General features: G+C 36.1%; 2 protein-coding genes across 2 annotated transcripts in view; both read left to right on the forward strand.

The window, feature by feature from the left end:
* LOC137646812 (uncharacterized) overlaps window positions 1-7,802 on the forward strand; it is a 224,436-nt gene extending 216,634 nt beyond the window's left edge. The window contains exon 2 of the mRNA XM_068379900.1: window positions 6,253-7,802. Coding sequence (XP_068236001.1) covers window positions 6,254-7,465 — 1,212 coding nt within the window. The 5' untranslated portion in view covers window position 6,253 and the 3' untranslated portion in view covers window positions 7,466-7,802. The remainder of the gene's footprint in view (window positions 1-6,252) is intronic.
* The window catches only part of LOC137646799 (uncharacterized), a 10,557-nt gene extending 1,040 nt beyond the window's left edge, over window positions 1-9,517 (forward strand). The window contains exon 2 of the mRNA XM_068379892.1: window positions 7,960-9,517. Coding sequence (XP_068235993.1) covers window positions 7,961-9,202 — 1,242 coding nt within the window. The 5' untranslated portion in view covers window position 7,960 and the 3' untranslated portion in view covers window positions 9,203-9,517. The remainder of the gene's footprint in view (window positions 1-7,959) is intronic.
* The last annotated feature ends 10,173 nt before the right edge of the window (window positions 9,518-19,690 follow it).

Here is a 19,690-nt window from a genome sequence, read left to right on the forward strand (position 1 = left end):
ATATATATATATATATATATATATATATATATAGTGTGTGTGTATGTGTAAGAGAACAAGAAATATATATATACATATATATATGTATATATAGTGTGTGTATGTGTAAGAGAACAAGAAATATATATATATATATATATATATATATATATGTATATATATATATATATGATATATATAATATATATATATATATATATATATATATATATATATATATATATATATATATATATATATATATATATATATATAGAGAGAGAGAGAGAGAGAGAGAGAGAGAGAGAGAGAGAGAGAGAGAGAGAGAGAGAGAGAGAGAGAGAGAGAGAGAGAGAGAGAGCGCAAGTAAATATTGTGTAAGAATTATATCTTCGTTTTTCACTTTCTTGTACGTTTAGCTGAATTATAAGGGCTAATCCCTTAATTTTGGTAGGATACAGTAGAATTTGTCCCAAGTTAAGAAAGGAGTGTTAAACATAATTCCTGATAGATTGGTAGCGAGTTTCAGTTTTGCAAGCTCTCCTAAGCAAAACCAATTATATATTTAGTTATCAAAGTCCAGTAGTTATGACTGCTCATATAATATATAATTGTCCTAAGATGTAGTAGACCTTAATGTTGGATAATTAGCCTTCTTATCTCCTTCAATTTTGTATATAAATAGTGAATTAGTGTAATCCATTCATGACAATATACATTGCTGGAAAACAAATGTCATTTCTAACTAATTGAGAGATGTGATTTATTTGGTCATACTACAATTTACCCGTAAAATTAATGATAATTTTTGTAGATTTATATTAGATATGAGTTCGAAGTGCATTTCATTGCAATTAAATTAGTAAAGTAAAATCTCTCTCTCTCTCTCTCTCTCTCTCTCTCTCTCTCTCTCTCTCTCTCTCTCTCTCTCTCTCTCATCTAAATCTGAGTCATCAAAGTTGAGGTCACCTTTGGTTAAAGTTGACAAAGTTGTATATTGTATGTTTTAGTATAAATAATTGTTTACCGTTTTTATTTAGTTATTTATTCTGCATCAAAGCAATTTCAAATTCGTACTTCCATGCTTTTATACATTACATTAATTAGATATAACTATTTACGGAAATTAGCGTTTTAAACTAAAATGATCGTGTTGTAAAATTATTTCAATTGCCAATCACGAATAGAAAAACAAAAGCTAATCGTTATGTTGCAGACAAGGATAATCCCGGCGATTGCGACGCCCTTTACCAATGAAAGATCTTTCAAATTACTTGTTTACTTGTTTTGGGTTTAAATCCAACCCTCCACTGAAGTCGAGTGAACTACTTCTCGGGCGGGTCCATATTAATCATCTAACGAAACATTTTCATTATAACTTCTACAATTCTTTGATTGTAGCATCTTCCAAATCATATGATCTTGTGAAAAGTAATGTCTTTAGTTTCTTCCTAAATTCAATTGCTCCCTTTAGGTCCTTCATTTCAGTTGGCAGTTTATTATAATGTCTAGGCGCACAGTAGCTAAAAGCCCTGAGCATTACATCTGTATTTTCACATGCTGCTGGCTTTTCAAAGCGTATATAAAATAGTCATTTTAAGGTAAATTGTTGCTATGAATACTTTTCTTGCCTACGTAAATGTATTTAATTGTATTATATTACATTTCGCGTTCCAGACTTATGATAAGATGTACGTTTCAGAACTGAAGACATTTAAAAGGTTTTCACAATATTTCGATGTCTATAGAATTTGTATCTGAACTAATGCTGTAACTAATATTTTCCTTTGCGGTGAATCTCAAGTTGCTTAGTATTCGTGAGTTTTCCACAACACCAGCTGCTGTACATTTTCAGTTTTTTAATCAATAATTCTATAGAATGACTTAGCCGTTAAAACCTTTTCAACTGATATGGAAGCATTTAACATTAATATGGGTATTTTTCACCAGATCACGAGAGAAAAAAAATATTGATCGCTTCAATTTTTTCTTGTTCGAGTCCTTATGGGTAATTAAGCTTGTTTTATCATGAATGAAAGTTAGCAATCATGAGTAGATTTACTCCCAGTTGATCTGACTAACCACCTTACTACTGTCATCCGGGGATAATTTAGTTTGATTTTTTTTATCTTTTTATTAAAAAGTTAAATTACATATTCTTTACAATCACAATATTTACAGTATAATCACATTTAATTGCATTTTTCTATAAACAAATCCATCTAATTTAACAATTTACATCACACATCTTGATTTTAATTTTTAGTCACTCAAAAACAATAATTTATATACTTTTCGGTGAACATTAGTTTGAACATTTAGTTTGAATTAGAGAAATCCAATGAGAGAAGCACGATTTCGTTGTAACTAGAGGGTTATAAACATCGAGTTATATACATTGTTCATCATTTATTCTTAATATGTTTTATGTTCATTTGAGTTATATACATTGTTCATCATTTATTCTAAATATGTTTTATGTTCATTTCAGATTGACCGTGGTCATTGTTCAATAATAAAGACATTTGAATAAATGATGAACAATGTATATAACTCAAATGAACATAAAACATATTAAGAATAAATGATGAACAATGTATATAACTCAATGTTTATAACCCTCTAGTAACCAGGGCTTTGAAGATTCCTTTCGGCGAGTTGATATGCTGGGAAATGTGGCAGAGCGGTGTTGCTTCATACCTTCTCTCGGCAGTAACCTCAACACTCTCACTTTCATTGTCTAACTCTCGCTTACGTTCCCATAACTGTAGGAAGGATAGATAGATGCGATGTTTTTGTTGCGCTAGTCTTTTTTTTCCTTATCTTCATTCCCATCCATCATCTACGTATCATTCTCTTTCATCTTCAATTTAAATGTTAGTTTTGTTTTCTCTTCCATCTTCAATTTAAATGTTAGTTTTGTTTTCTCTTCCATCTTCAGTTTAAATGTTAGTTTTGTTTTCTCTTCCATCTTCAATTTAAATGTTAGTTTTGTTTTCTCTTCCATCTTCAATTTAAATGTTAGTTTTGTTTTCTCTTCCATCTGCAATTTAAATGTTAGTTTTGTTTTCTCTTCCATGTTTTCTCTTCCATCTTCAATTTAAATGTTAGTTTTGTTTTCTCTTCCATGTTTTCTCTTCCATCTTCAGTTTAAATGTTAGTTTTGTTTTCTCTTCCATCTTCAATTTAAATGTTAGTTTTGTTTTCTCTTCCATGTTTTCTCTTCCATCTTCAATTTAAATGTTAGTTTTGTTTTCTCTTCCATGTTTTCTCTTCCATCTTCAATTTAAATGTTAGTTTTGTTTTCTCTTCCATCTTCAATTTAAATGTTAGTTTTGTTTTCTCTTCCATGTTTTCTCTTCCATCTTCAATTTAAATGTTAGTTTTGTTTTCTCTTCCATGTTTTCTCTTCCATCTTCGATTTAAATGTTAGTTTTGTTTTCTCTTCCATCTTCAATTTAAATGTTAGTTTTGTTTTCTCTTCCATCTTCAATTTAAATGTTAGTTTTGTTTTCTCTTCCATGTTTTCTCTTCCATCTTCGATTTAAATGTTAGTTTTGTTTTCTCTTCCATCTTCAATTTAAATGTTAGTTTTGTTTTCTCTTCCATCTTCAATTTAAATGTTAGTTTTGTTTTCTCTTCCATCTTCAATTTAAATGTTAGTTTTGTTTTCTCTTCCATCTTCAATTTAAATGTTAGTTTTGTTTTCTCTTCCATGTTTTCTCTTCCATCTTCGATTTAAATGTTAGTTTTGTTTTCTCTTCCATCTTCAATTTAAATGTTAGTTTTGTTTTCTCTTCCATCTTCAATTTAAATGTTAGTTTTGTTTTCTCTTCCATCTTCAATTTAAATGTTAGTTTTGTTTTCTCTTCCATCTTCAATTTAAATGTTAGTTTTGTTTTCTCTTCCATCTTCAATTTAAATGTTAGTTTTGTTTTCTCTTCCATCTTCGATTTAAATGTTAGTTTTGTTTTCTCTTCCATCTTCAATTTAAATGTTAGTTTTGTTTTCTCTTCCATCTTCAATTTAAATGTTAGTTTTGTTTTCTCTTCCATCTTCAATTTAAAAGTTAGTTTTGTTTTCTCTTCCATGTTTTCTCTTCCATCTTCGATTTAAATGTTAGTTTTGTTTTCTCTTCCATCTTCAATTTAAATGTTAGTTTTGTTTTCTCTTCCATCTTCAATTTAAAAGTTAGTTTTGTTTTCTCTTCCATCTTCAATTTAAAAGTTAGTTTTGTTTTCTCTTCCATCTTCAATTTAAATGTTAGTTTTGTTTTCTCTTCCATCTTCAATTTAAATGTTAGTTTTGTTTTCTCTTCCATCTTCAATTTAAATGTTAGTTTTGTTTTCTCTTCCATCTTCAATTTAAATGTTAGTTTTGTTTTCTCTTCCATCTTCAATTTAAAAGTTAGTTTTGTTTTCTCTTCCATCTTCAATTTAAATGTTAGTTTTGTTTTCTCTTCCATCTTCAATTTAAAAGTTAGTTTTGTTTTCTCTTCCATCTTCAATTTAAAAGTTAGTTTTGTTTTCTCTTCCATCTTCAATTTAAATGTTAGTTTTGTTTTCTCTTCCATCTTCAATTTAAAAGTTAGTTTTGTTTTCTCTTCCATCTTCAATTTAAATGTTAGTTTTGTTTTCTCTTCCATCTTCAATTTAAATGTTGGTTTTGTTTTCTCTTCCATCTTCAATTTAAATGTTAGTTTTGTTTTCTCTTCCATCTTCAATTTAAATGTTAGTTTTGTTTTCTCTTCCATGTTTTCTCTTCCATCTTCGATTTAAAAGTTAGTTTTGTTTTCTCTTCCATCTTCAATTTAAATGTTAGTTTTGTTTTCTCTTCCATGTTTTCTCTTCCATCTTCGATTTAAATGTTAGTTTTGTTTTCTCTTCCATCTTCAATTTAAATGTTAGTTTTGTTTTCTCTTCCATCTTCAATTTAAATGTTAGTTTTGTTTTCTCTTCCATCTTCAATTTAAATGTTAGTTTTGTTTTCTCTTCCATGTTTTCTCTTCCATCTTCGATTTAAAAGTTAGTTTTGTTTTCTCTTCCATCTTCAATTTAAATGTTAGTTTTGTTTTCTCTTCCATCTTCAATTTAAAAGTTAGTTTTGTTTTCTCTTCCATCTTCAATTTAAATGTTAGTTTTGTTTTCTCTTCCATGTTTTCTCTTCCATCTTCGATTTAAATGTTAGTTTTGTTTTCTCTTCCATCTTCAATTTAAAAGTTAGTTTTGTTTTCTCTTCCATCTTCAATTTAAAAGTTAGTTTTGTTTTCTCTTCCATCTTCAATTTAAATGTTAGTTTTGTTTTCTCTTCCATCTTCAATTTAAAAGTTAGTTTTGTTTTCTCTTCCATCTTCAATTTAAATGTTAGTTTTGTTTTCTCTTCCATCTTCAATTTAAATGTTAGTTTTGTTTTCTCTTCCATCTTCAATTTAAATGTTAGTTTTGTTTGCAATATATTCTTTATCATAATTACAGTTGTACAACTGTAATTTCATGTAATCATTTATTCCATGATTCTAAGTGTCCCAACACAATGTTTATACAGTTTTTGACATTATCTAGTTAGCCATAATTTAATCAACCCAAACTTGAAATTTAATTACCAGTCTTTTAAGCCCCGATGTTACGCTTCTTTCTTTTAAGCTTTTAATCGTCCTAAAAATTAACTTGATCTACCAGCCTACCGTACTAGCCAAGTATTCTATTTATTTCAATCAGATTTATTCTATTCTGTTATTCTATATTCCTTCAAATCTATTCATAGCCATCTCTTGTACCTTATAAGTCATTTTGTTCATCGTTTTCACTCTCCTTTTCATCTTTGCAGTTTATTCGTTCGCATTTTCTTTCACTTTTATTTTCTCAATTATCTTGCAGAACAAAGGTTATTCTATTTTTAGTTATATTATTTACGGTTTTTGGTGTTACAACAATTTATTTTATATTCCCCATTCGCCTTTCGTTTTTACAGTATATCTTAAAGTATTTTGCTAAAAGTTCTTTTTGTCCAATTTCCAAATGGTTACCTTACACTTAATCAGATTTTCTAAAATTATTTTCAAACTTTATTTGTAAATTCTCGGGTGGAGGTGCGTAGGCGTCGGTTGGTAAAGTCCACATGACGTGACTGTGTGACGTCACATCTACAGGCGCACGCTCACTCCAGCAGCGAGAGCAACACAGGTCACGTGGTTGGACTTTACCAGCCTAGTCTTGCACCCTGCTCCTGTTGGTTGCGGAGTCCAACCACTCATGTGTTGCTCTCTCGTTGCAGGATGCGGGCTGTGTTTGTGCTGTTGGCGTTTACTGCGACCACTCTAGTCCCTGCAAAAGCGCAGTTGAATGGTCTAAGCAACTGGCTTGGTGGGAGTTACTTACCCCCTGACAATGAACCTGCCCCTGGCGGTCAGTGTGAAAACACCATCCAAACGACTACTATTGTTGATTATCAAACTACGCAGGTCCCTCAACCAATAACTGTCGCCCGGTCACAGACAGCCATTGCTCAGGCTGTTGTGACTGTAGTGCAGGCAGTTACTACAACAATGGTACAGACAGAAAGCCAGCAAGTGCAGGTTCCTGTGACTAGAACTTATGAACAAGTTGCTCAGGCTATTCAGACCCGAATTGCTGAGGTATCTTATCAGCCCCCACCAGTAGAACAAGTAGTCACTGAAACAAAAGTGATTGCCTCCACTCAAATTAATGAAAATGTAGAAACCAGTTACACAGAAGTGGTTCAGCCAGTTGCAGTGACTACCACTCTTGTGGAGACCGCAGTTTCAACAGCCATTGCCACTGAAACCCAACAAGAAGTAGTTGTTTCAACTACAGCTTTCACACCTGATCCCATTGTAAGCAATGTTGTCGAAACTCGTCAGGATGTCAGAACTGAAGTATCTCAACTTCCTGATATTACTTCTGTCGTAGAGAGTGTTGTGGTTCAGACCGAGGAGTCTATCAGTTATTTTACTCCACCTCCCATATTTAACACTCAGGTTACCACAGAGACTCAGGTAGATACTCAGGTTCAGCCTGTTTTGGAAACACAGCAAGTTGTTGTCACCCAGGAAAATACACGTACTGAAGTAGTACAGGTTACAGACAACCGTATTGACTACATAACATCGACTGTTGTGATAAGTGAAGTCGTAACACAAACATCTACCCTGGTAGTTGATAGCGTAGCATTTGAAACTTCGTATGTTCAGGAGGTTGCTGTTTCTACACAGATTGTTGATGATATTGACACGCGTATTGTTACCAGCACAGCTTACACTCAAGTTACTGATTACCAAACTGTTACTGGAGCTGTTGATGTCAGAGAGGAGGTTGTAACCATTACAAACAATGTACCACAGTATATTACCTTGACTGTTGATAATGCTAGCCAGATAACAGTCAATAAAGTTGTTACAGCTCCTTGTGAGCAGACAAAAACTGGGTACAATTATAATGCCCCCGCCAATCCTCTTGTTATAGGTTAAGTGAGCCGAGTTAGAATGGACCAAAATATACTTTTTATTATTTTTACTCAGAGGAAATAAATTGTGCTTATCAGTGATCACAGAACTTTCTTTTCTATAGCACATTTGATTGTTTTTTGTTTTTATGATAGTTTTAAGCTGTGCCATCATCGCTACTGGCTAGCGCGCCCATTATTTATGCACAACTTTATGCCCATTTCTACTTCCAAGAAAGTCTTACGTTATAAGCCATTGAGTCAGTTGATTGTGCAGTGCCGAGTTGTTATGACACAAGAAGTTGAGTTCTTTGTAATTCATTTTTGTAATATAACGAACATTAAACTCTCTCACAATGAAAGCTTTATTTTCCCTTTCTATGAATTTATAGTTGCTGCAACTGCTGTTTTACTTGGTAAGTTTTATTTATGTTCATAATTTTTTACCTTGTTTATAAAATATATTGAGCATTTGGTTTTGATGACTTATACATGTTTGTTTTTATCCTTTACATGCAGGATGGGGCAGTGCTCTGTATTGCTGACACTATTGCTGGTGGTCACTGGAAGTTTTGGTGCAAAACTAACTGGACTTGAGCCATCGTTTAGTAATGCTGATGTACGCTTCAATGAAATTTTGAGTGGGGGTTACCTTCCACCTGCTCCTAAACCTTCTCCTGGTGGAACTTGTGCAACAACTATTGTCACAGAAACAATCCAGCAAATTCAAACTCAAGTTGTTCCGACCACCATATATAACGATGTTGTTATTACAAGCACTGTAATTTCCACCTCTGTCCAGGAACAGGCTGAGACAATCATAAATACAGAAACAGTTGTCAATACCATTTACACCACAAATTATATTACAAATACAATCACACAAACACAGACTGAAACACAGACTAGTACAATAACCCTACCGGTTACAACAGTCTACAATACTGCCACTGAAACAAGAGTATCAACAGTGGTAGTTGAAACTACACAAGTTGTTGTTGAAACCAATGTTGTTCCATCAACATTTGTCCAGACTGAGTATTCAACTCTGGTTATCCCAACTACTATCATCAATTATGAAACCCAATATATAACAAGCACTGCTATACAAACTCTTCCAGCACCGACTGTTTATGAGACAGAATACATAACAAGCACTAGTGTTATTACCCAGACGGTTCCAGGCAAAACTGTCTTTGATACTAGCATCATCTATTCAACTTATGTTAATGATATAGTGTCCACATTATCTGCTGAAACTACCCTGGTTGTATCTACTCAAATTGTCCCTGTTGTCACCACTATATACAGCACACAAGTTGTTACTGATACACAATATGAAACTGTAGACCGTACAGTGTATAATACTCAGACCCAGACTCAAGTTGAAACTCAGGTAGTTCCAACAACAATTGTCAATTACCAAACCCAAATTCTTACTGAAACGGCACAGAATATAGCAACATCTGTTATAACTGTGCCAACAACTGTCGTCCAAACTGTAGTATCAACTCGTGTATCCGTGGTTGAACAGCCTGTAACTGTAACAGAGACCCAGAGAATACCCCAAGTAGTGTCAGTGCCTGGTGGTACATCTGTTGTTTATCAAACTGAAACAGTCAATAACCCTATTGTATCTACAGTGTACTTCACCAACAACTTGGTCAACACAATCACAGTTACCCAGACAGTTCCAGGTTATTGTGGTACCCAAATGGCAGGCTATGACTATAAGGCACCATCTGTTCCCTTTATCTTTTAGAAAGTCTTATCAACTAATAGATCTATTTCTGGAAGAGAAAGCAATTACCATATAGTGGTAATACAAATTACGAACCTTCACCACTTCCCTTGATTACCAAGGATGTGAGTATGGAAAATATATCTCCGCTAGGGCTGGTCCTCTGTTTTAAAACTTGAATCTAGATATCTGTGCCATTACTCTTATTTATGATTATTACCTTTCTTTAAAAGTACCTACACGATACAATGTACTCTTTGTTACTTGTTGTACACACGTGCATTATGCGAGCATTATATGAGCGGAGACTGTCTTTTTAATAAATAATATTTGTAATTCAGTCCTTTCATCATTCCTGTTTGTATCACATTTTGTTGCCTTTGATGTTGAGACTCTAGTTAAATGAAAAAATGAGTTAATCATCTCAATTTTAGTTTTTATTGTTATTATTTTAAGATCAATTATTAAAAATTACTTCTCATCTTCCTTATTTAGGATTCTTGACTTGGAGATTTTCATATCGTTAACATTCTTAGGTATATTGCAAATTTGAATATTCTAGCAACATTTATAAAGACACCTCTCCTCCATGAAAACTGAAACATTGACGGTAAATAGCAGCAAATTGTGTCCCTTGTGTTGAAGGTAACTTATCATAGTATCTATAAACCAATAGAATACTTGTCTACGAATATATAAACCTTTTGTCCTTTGTAATAGGGATATATCTTCAGCTGGACTGAAACAGCCATTGAATTGTTAAAAAGGTAGTTGGGTAACTACTCGTGGCATGAGAGGGAAGCCCCGCCCACCCACCTGTCATAGAATAGCTACTTTTGTCTTTGGCTGTGACTAGCACAGATTTGCTGCTGCATTTCTCTCTTGACTTTTGGATCTTTTATTACTTTCTTTTGTGAGTGTTAGGTTTTATTCTATTTTTAGGGGCCCTCTTGCTTGTAAGCGGAAGTGCACCAAATGTTTAACATGTGATGAAGTGAAATTTCTTCTTATGAGGATAAAACCTTTGGAGCTCCATATGCTCTGTACTTTAGTGAAGGGGTTACTGTTAGCAGTCCACTCCCTTTTAGAGTGTTTTGCTCTTCTGGTCAGGAAGACAAAGAACTCTTTAACTTGCTTTGCTTCATTGTAGTTTCTCTCTTTGGGGTGGAGTTACCTTACTGGATGGTGATCCCTATGCTACAATGTCAATGAGAGTGTTCCAATTGCTTCCCTTGTGACAAAATCCCCAGTGTAGTAGTTTTTCTTTCTGCAATGAAAGAAGCTCTTGCAAATTCCTCCTCCAGAGTGATCGCAGTTATTATCAGTTACTTGGACCCTGAATCCTCTGTGAAGGAAGATGGATTGGCAAGAGGAAAGATAGTGTGCCCTCTTTTCTTCCTGTACGAATTTCTTCCCATCTATTTCCTTCATTGGATATTTCTTCCTTCAGAAGACTAAGATAAAGAAGATATTCATGTGGGAAAGTCTTTCATTGAAAGTTCCTTGGGACTTTAAGAAATCACTCTTCTCCTTTGGGAGAGAGTGAAGGTACTCGGCTGGTAACTAATACCTTCAGGGTCAGTCAAGTGAGCTTGATTCAGTGTTAAAGTTACTGCTGTAGCACTGGGAGCAGGTGAGTAGTCTTATTTGGGCTGAACATCAGCACTATATATTGGCCAGACAAGGGCGGAAATGTATGTGCCTACCTTTTTCATTCTTATCGTAATATGAAGGATTGTTCCCTACCCTGGTGTGTGCTCTTTGCCATACAGAACTTCGCTCGCTTATGATACTTTCAGGGCTGGTTAGCAATAATGAACCTGGTGTGACAGTCAGCATAGTTTCATCAATTGCAGGTGAACGTTCCTACTAGACTGTTCTCTAGCACCTTACACTGGGCTAATAAGGTATCATTCACAATGCAGCCTTTTGAAGGCACAGAACTCATGCATTGGTCGGTATCTTGGGGGTCAGTAAGTGACCGTGAAGCTGGTGGGAGAGCCAACGTTGTTTAATGTTACAGGTTAACTGTCCTAACGGGCCTGATCTCCATCACCATGGTAGGCCGATAGGGGTATTTTTATGCTACTCCTTGGGCCGCAACAAAGTGTAGGTGACTAAGCTAACATGCAGACCAGTGCTGTGGAGGTAACAGCTACCACTGTTCACTAACAATGCAGTACATGATTTTTCACTAACTGGGACTTTCAGGATCAATCAGCTAGGTGAGACCAGTGCAAAAGTGGCTTATAATTCACTTATTGCACCTGTATCAGGTGATCGGTCCTTCTACACAAAACACCAAATCCTTGGCAATTGAGGGTAAGATTATATTGTTGTGTGAAGTTATCCTACCCCTTCTCTTCCTCTTCCCTTTCTGATTCTGACAATTCTTCACATAAGAAGAAGTCAAAGAAATCCAGGAAGACCAATTATAAGAAGTCCCGTAGTACTCCTCATGACACCACCCTTTTCCAATAGTTGGACAGCATCCAACTGTCTTGACTACTCTGGTAGCCAGGCTGACCTTAGATGTATGGCTCAGTACAGGCACTGACCAGTTCAGGTGCAACCCTGTGCAAGCATGGTCCTCGGCATGGTCCTGTGTCATGGGGCCGTGGCATGGGTGGCTGGTTTGCCAGGCTGGCCAGAAATTCATGGCCCGAGGTTTAGGCCTAGGTGGCTGGCTTGATTAATTCATGGCCCGAGGTTTAGGCCTAGGTGGCTGGCTTGATTACCATCGTAGCAAGGCTGACTGGAGCTTCATGGCCCCGTGCTGCAACATTATGGGGTCACATCCTGGGAGGCTGGCTTGGCTACCAAAGTAGCAAGGCTGGCCAGAAATGCTTGGCCCCCTTCAATCTTTCCGTTGGCCAGGCATTGGAGGAGCTTCCGCACCATCATTCCAAAAATCGCCCTTTGCTGTAAAGGTGTCTTCGGTATCATGAATTGTGGAGATAACACTAAAAGATTTCATTGGGTATGGCCAGCAGTCATAAGTCAGTAGCCGAGGGGCCACACACTCATGAGAACGGAACCATGACTTACACTCCATGACTTGAAATCTCAAGCAGACTGGAATGGAATTTTAAATGTTCTTTTGCATTGAAATTGGTTACAATTGTATATAGGGGTTGATCCTATTGTTCTCTTGAATGAATACTTGGTCAACTTAATTGATAGACTTATCTCTTCTCATGTGCTGGAATACCGAGTGAAGGACAAACCCGTGTTTAATTATGATTATAGATACCTTTATAAAAAAAAAGGAGGCTTATCCTTTTTGGAAAGGTAACATATGAAATTTGTCATGGAATAATGATACTCAACTGAGAGATGTTTTTCAGAGAATTTATGCTTCAACCGAAAAGAAATACAGTTTAATCATAAAAGAAAACCTTTCTGGTACAACCTACAAGCAAAGATAGTGGGCTACCCTCAAATTTGCACTCTTTGGTGTAGACTTAACAGTTTCTCCTTTACATAAACTAGATGCCTATGCCACGCACTATCCAAAGGAAAATGCAGCCCATTTGCTAATGTTTTTGACAGTAAGCAGAGTAATGAGGAACTGGATCTTCCTCATTCCTGTTTTCCCGAGGCTGAATAACTAGCTTAGCTTTTCAATCCCATGAAATTAAAACACTTTTATGAGACCTCGATGATTATGGAGGTGTACACCCAGACAGTATTTTTCCTTTGTTTTATATAAAGAATGCTAATTTCTTAGCCCCTACGTTGTCTATAATTTTTTGTATGTTAGCTAGAAGAGGTTCTTTTTGTACTGGCTGAAGAATTGGTAATGTTACTGCATTGGGTAAATGTGTTGGTGGCAGTTCTATCTCTGCTGTTCATTACCCAATTTCCATAACTCCAATATAGTAGTTTAAAGTTTTTGAACATCTTTAGGTAAAACGTCTCGAAACGTATGCTGAAACAGTTGGTCTTTGCAAAGGCCTTGGAGCATGTGAAGCCCTTCTTATAATTTCCAATGATTTACATAAATCTGTTGGTTGTGGTTTGGGCGTTCATATGATTGGCCTTGATTTTAGTGCTGCATTTGACCGTATTAATTATGAGGACCTTGTTTTCAACCTTTAACAGATAGGAGTAGGTGGGTGTTTTCATAACATCATTATTGAATTGTATAGAGTAGTTGTTAAGGGGCACCATAGTAACTATAGGAATGTAATATCTGGTAATCCTCAGGGTAGTGTTCTCGACCCTTTAATTTTCATACTATATACATATGTGATTTGGCCTAGAAAAAAAACTTGTATAGAGAGATGGTGTTACTTTTGTAAAATCAATTTCATCTCTTGTATGTAGACATGCGGTTGTTGACTCCATTGATAGAGATTTAGCTAAAATTGGTGCATGATGCAAATTATGGGGTATGAAATTAAACCCCAACAAAACTTAAAGTATGATTGTAAGTAGGCCAATGACAGTGATTCCTCAACATCCAGGTCTTTGCATTGACAATGTCTCCTAAACTATATACAATTCATTTAAAATTCTAGGTGTGATTCTTGATTGCAAATCTACTTTTGAGAAGCACATTGTCTGTTTCTTCTTCCATCATACAAAAATTCGGCTTATTGAGATTTTTGGCGCTCGGTCTATCCGGGAGAAATGTTGTAATTCTTTTATTTTACCTTCATTCCCATATTGCTCTTCAGTCTGGTCTTCAGGTGTTGACTTTCATCTTAATTTGTTTGATAGAAACTTAGGGTCTTATTAAATTCCTTATTCTAGATCTTGATATTAATATCTGGCACCGTTTTTCAGTTAGTTCTTTATGCACGTTACATAAGATTTTTCATGATTTAGATTATCCGTTACATTCAGATCTTTGACTGAACCATCTTGTACATAGTACTAGATATGCAATTTGAAGGTTTAAAGGCCACTCATGAGTGGCAGAGGCAAGGAACAGTGACAATGCTCTAGCTAGCAGGACAATGCCCTAGAGACTGACTATATACAAATGATCAGCACCCAAGTCCCCTCTCCACTCAAGTTAGGACCATGGGGGGTCAGGCAATGACTGCTGATGACTCAGCAGGTAGACCTATAGGTTCCTTAGCTCTTAAGGATGGTGAGGTTGGACACACTACAAGAAACTATCGGGTTTGAGCAGAACTCAAACCCCAGCCCGGCAGATCACCAGGTAGGGACGTTTCCAACAGGCCACCACAACCCTGCTAATTCTAAGAGTCATGTTTGTTTGTTTAGTATTGCCCATGACTTCTCCATGATAAGGTACAAAACGACACATTATTCTAGAAGTTTTATTCTAACCGTAACCAGATTGTGGAATGAGCTTCCTAATTTGGTTGTGGAACTTCGGAGTTCAAACTTACAGTAAGTATTTTTATGTTGAACAGGTTGACATACGTCTCTATACAGTATTTAATATACAGTATGTTTGATCTTTTTTAACATTGGTACTAAAATTAAAATGTTTTACATTTTTCATCCATTACTCATTTATATTTTATTTGCTATTTCCTTATTTCCTTTCTTCACTGAGCTTCTTTCCTTAGGTTTCTAGAATTTTGCTTTTCCAACCAGGGTTTTAGCTTGGCTATTAATAATAATAATAATAATAATAATAATAATAATAATAATAATAATAATTATGTACTTTAAAAAGAGAAGAAACCTCTACCGGGTATCAGTTCTGTGTGCTGTGGAGTGTGCAGAGTTGGTCGTGACTGGTCCCTGCTCGGAGCATTCCACCACTTAGCCAGGCCAATCACACAACCACGTCCATTCACCAAAAGGAAGGTACACTGCACTGCTCTTGCTCTTTGGTGTTGGAGACTGTTTCCTAGACATGGAATAAGTTCATTCATCTCCCAATTAATGATCTGCCTCTTGATTATACATTCCCGGATCCAGTTGTATTTGAGAACTCATATTCGAGGGAGAGGAAATAAACCCAAAATAGATTAACGATCTCGTAAAATTTAGTCTTGAGGTGCTTTCAACCGATCAGATAGGTGCTGGACTCCTAGTCCACCTCTCAGGAGGATGATGTTGAGATGGTGGTGGTTGTGGTGGAAGGGGATACCATGTATCAATATTCCTTCATCCACCATGTGGTATCCCTCAAGGACTCCGGTCTGTGAGGAAGCCACGGCCAAGCCATTGTCGGTGGCCATACCAAATGGTTCTGGTTTAAGAAAGGTCCCGCCCTTCTCCAAATCTCACCAATGACCACCAGCAGTTTCATTCTCCAAAAGGGGATGCACTCTGCTCCATCCATTCTTTTCCTTTCCAGGTGCAGTCTAAGAGAGTTCTTAGGGGAAGAAGTGGGAGGGAGTGACAGAGAGGTATGCACCCTGTTATCAGTAAGGGAAGGCCTTGCCTTGCACATTCCCTCCCTCTTTCATCCAAATTCATTCCATACCTACCTTCTATGAAGTATTTCTGGACATTTTGCATTCAAAGTCTTGACCAACCTCCTGTATTTTTCCATCAGCTCTTTGTGAGTTGTTGCAGGGACAAAACATGACTCCATTCTCATATTCAGTTGGAACTTTTGTTCCATTCTCAGCCTCCAGAGAGGAAGACTTTATGTTTTTGGTGATTTGAGGGACTTTTAATATAAACAGTCCTTCAGACATTCTGAAAGGGGATCTTTCATTCCTCAGGTATTCTCATGATTTTTTTATGTGTAAGCCACTTGTAATGAATTTGTCAGTTTCTTTCCAGTACAAAATGGAGTCTACTCTTTGCTCTCATCACAGTCTGAGGACTGTGACTGAGAAGAGTCTGATCTCATACCCAAGCAAGGACAAATACCTTGGAATGCTGTTCGACTGAGAATTTTTTTTTTTTTTTTTTTTTTTTTTTTTTTTTTGTACTCGTATTAGCAAACTCGGAGAGTTAACTCACTTGTTCCTGATCAGTAGAAACGGCTGAACACCCCATGGTAACCAGAAAGAACTATTGGAAAAGGGAGAAGAGTTAGATTGCTCCTCTTCTTCCTCTACCAATATCTTTTCCCTCCTATTATCTTCTTAAGACACTTCTTAGCAGGAAGAAGCAGCAATAGTAGTCATGCAGTATGTCCCTCACCACAAAGTTCCTTCTGGAGGACGTGACAGATCTGACCCACTGAATGTTCCTTTGGGTTTAATCAGGTGGATTCAAAATTCATATGAAGTATGAAGGTGAGCATTGCTCCTACCCTCATCATTCCTGACTTACCAAGGGGATAACAGGCTGGCCTTTAGGAAGCTGTTCTCCTTTTTCCGGAGGGAGTGTCAGCTTTCATCCATCAACCTGTACTTTTGGGGTTGGTCAAACGGTTGTGACCCCAATATGACAGTCTTCTCTTTCTTTTAGATGCAGTTGAATGGTCTCAGCTGGGACCCAACACTAATTCTATAGGCCAGGTGAAGGTGAGATGTTTTGCACACACCTTCCCGTTCCTGCCATGAATAGGAGCATACTTGACCTCCAGAGCTGATTTGCTCCATCAGGAATAAGTAACGGAGCTTGCCCTCAAGCTGATTCCTGTCGGGTCCATCGCACAGAGTGTGAGCCTGATGTGATGGCTACTACTGTGGCACTGATTGTAGTTCAGCAGCTTGATGAGCAACATTCTCCAGCACCATAGGCCAGATATGGCCAGTGTATACACCTCATGAAAAAGCCATCATTCTACCCTAGATGGGAAGTGATGAAGCTCAGCCTGCGACAGTTTTCCAAGGACTTGGTTAGCTTAACCGTGATCCCAGTATGACAGATACTTCTGACATATTTGTAGTAGGTAAGGTCCTCCTGAGATCATGTACTCACATTTTCCAGGTAGATTGGAACATGTTCCTCCACCTTCCTGGTCCCTTCCATTGGAAACTCTTGGGTGGCCCCAAGTTGAGTGGTGTTCCATTCTGTTAGCTTTCAGGTAGGTCTGGGAGAGACAGTTTCAACGATGTGGGTCGTAGAAAACGTGTCTCTCTGATCAGAGCACTTTTCACTAAATCATGGACTTCCTTGCCTCCCTCTGCCAAAGAAGCACTCAGTAGAACTTAGATCCCTCTTCCTTGGAAAACGGTTCATGTCCAAAGGGGACTTCTGGAAGTCTTTCATACCCTGGAACTTAGGTCCTGGGATGTTATGATCTTTATCTTCAGGGCACAGATGCTCGCGCCTCCTGCTAACCTCAAAAGGGTATCTTATGGTCTTTCCCTGAAAACTGCCTCTTCTCTATTTTGACAAGAGAATTGGAGAAGAAACGCCTTTGTGTTGTGTGGATTCCTCCTTCTCGGGGAATTTTGTCATGTACAAAAGGGGCTTCTAGTAGTCTTGCTTATGCTGGGACTTAGGTTCTGATGGGAGATGGTCTTCATATTCAGAGTACTAGCACACGTTCCTAGGGCTGATCTGAGGAGAGCATTGTAGGAATCTTTCCTTCAAGATTGTCTTTTTTCTGCATTGACAAGAAAGTAGGAGAGTTTCAGGTTCTTCATGATATCAAACTTTTGAGGGATGGGAGTTCTATTACCTTTACTATCTCACAGACAATGGGAAGATGACCCAGTTCCAGTTGGTCTCGGACCATCTTGATCCTACCTCTCAGTGTAAGTTAATTTGAAGCTGCCCAGTGTCAAATCAGGCCATTCATTGCATTGCTACTTTAGAAAGACTCGACATCTTGGCTGTGAATGTTGCACCTTCTCATTAGCCTTAGCAGGAACAAGAAGGAAGTGACCAAACACCCTTCCTTTTAACTTGGAGAGGCTGCTTGCTTGCAGATGCAACTTGGTTCAGTGCACACCTATGCTATCTCAAGTAAAAACTCACAAGTCTAACCCTGTCAGTAGCATTCTGATTTACATTTCGGTTTACCAACAGACCCTTGGACCTCTTTTCCTTCTGTCCTATTAAATGCCTTTTACCTTATCTTGATATTAACCTCTGACACCATAGTTCAGTTAGTTCTTTATACATAATGCACAAGGTATTTCTTAATTATGACTATCCTTTGCATTTAAGTTTTCCCAGAATGTACCATTCTGTATGTAGTCTAGGTATAAATAGTTTATATATAACATATTTATTGTAAAGTTGTTACTAATCTTGAGTTTTATATTTCTTATCCATTACTTCTCATATAGTTTATTTATTTCCTTATTTTCTTACTCATTAGGCTATTTTCCTGTCGAAATCCTTGGGCTTGTAGCATTCTGCTTTTCCAACTATTGTTATAGCTTAGCTAATGATAATAATAATAATAATAATAATAATAATAATAATAATAATAATAATAATAATAATAATAGTAATAATGATAATAATAATTATTATTATTATTATTATTATTATTATTATTATTATTATTATTATTATTATTATTATTATTATTATAAACAATTTCATAGGTTATATATGAGTTACCTGTTAAACTTTGTTACAGATCTTGATATATTTAATTTTTTTCTCATGTTCCATTTTACTGCCTTGTGTACATCGTACAAAGAAAATAATGGTGGAAGAACAGAAACAGTTGGAGAAATACGGAAAGAATATGAACAATTCTAAAGAGATCTATTTAAGCCAGAAAGTCCCCAGGAGTATAGAAGAGATCGTGGGCGAAGAAATCAACACCTTGATTGAAGAACAGTTGACATAAAGTGAGGGAGCGATATTTAGCAAAGCGGAAAAGACAAGATATCAAGAGTTAGAAGCTGTCATAAAATCATAAGAAGCCTGAAAGACAAATACACAATGGACAGGCAAGGATTTAATAATGCTGTGATAAAATGATGGGAAAAGAAATAACAGAAAGTCAGATGTTGATCCTAACAGAAGTAGAGGAAAATATAATTATGTATCATGGTAGAATGTGAGCAGATGTTTATACTCTCAATACATAAAAAGGGAAATAAAATGGAAAAAAGAGAAAAATTAAGGAATCTTTATTGCAAGCACAATTGGCAAGATATTTGAGAAAATAAGAAAGGAAAAATCAAAGAACAAATTCATGGAGGAGTTGGGTAAGTTCCAATGTGGGTCCCTTAAAGGAAGGTAGAGTAGATCATCTACTAACGCTGAATTCAGTAATATATTACAATGCATACATGGGATGACCAACGTACATATATGGTTTTGTGATACATATAAGTGCTTCGATAAGCTAGATATGAAAGATAAAAAGAGAGAGATGGGGAAAAATATAGCATGGAAGGAAGCACTGGCAGTGAAGAAAATGAATGAAAAAGGTATAGCTGTCATTAACTGCCCTACATGAACAACAGGGGTCATTGAGATTGAAAGAAAGGTAAGAAAATTATTTATATTTGGACCCAAACTATACAGTATAGTGACTGAAAAATTGAATAGCATCAGTAGAAAAAATATAACGTTGATAAGGAATATTGAAATTGAATCCCTGATATTTGTAAGTGATATTATGTTTCCAACAGGAAAGAAACGAGTAGAATTTGCTATAAGTAACTGTCATAGCTTAGAGATCCTTAGAAAATTCAGTCA

This window comes from Palaemon carinicauda, chromosome 1 (assembly GCF_036898095.1).
Source record: "Palaemon carinicauda isolate YSFRI2023 chromosome 1, ASM3689809v2, whole genome shotgun sequence".
Classification (NCBI taxonomy): Eukaryota; Metazoa; Arthropoda; class Malacostraca; order Decapoda; family Palaemonidae; genus Palaemon; species Palaemon carinicauda.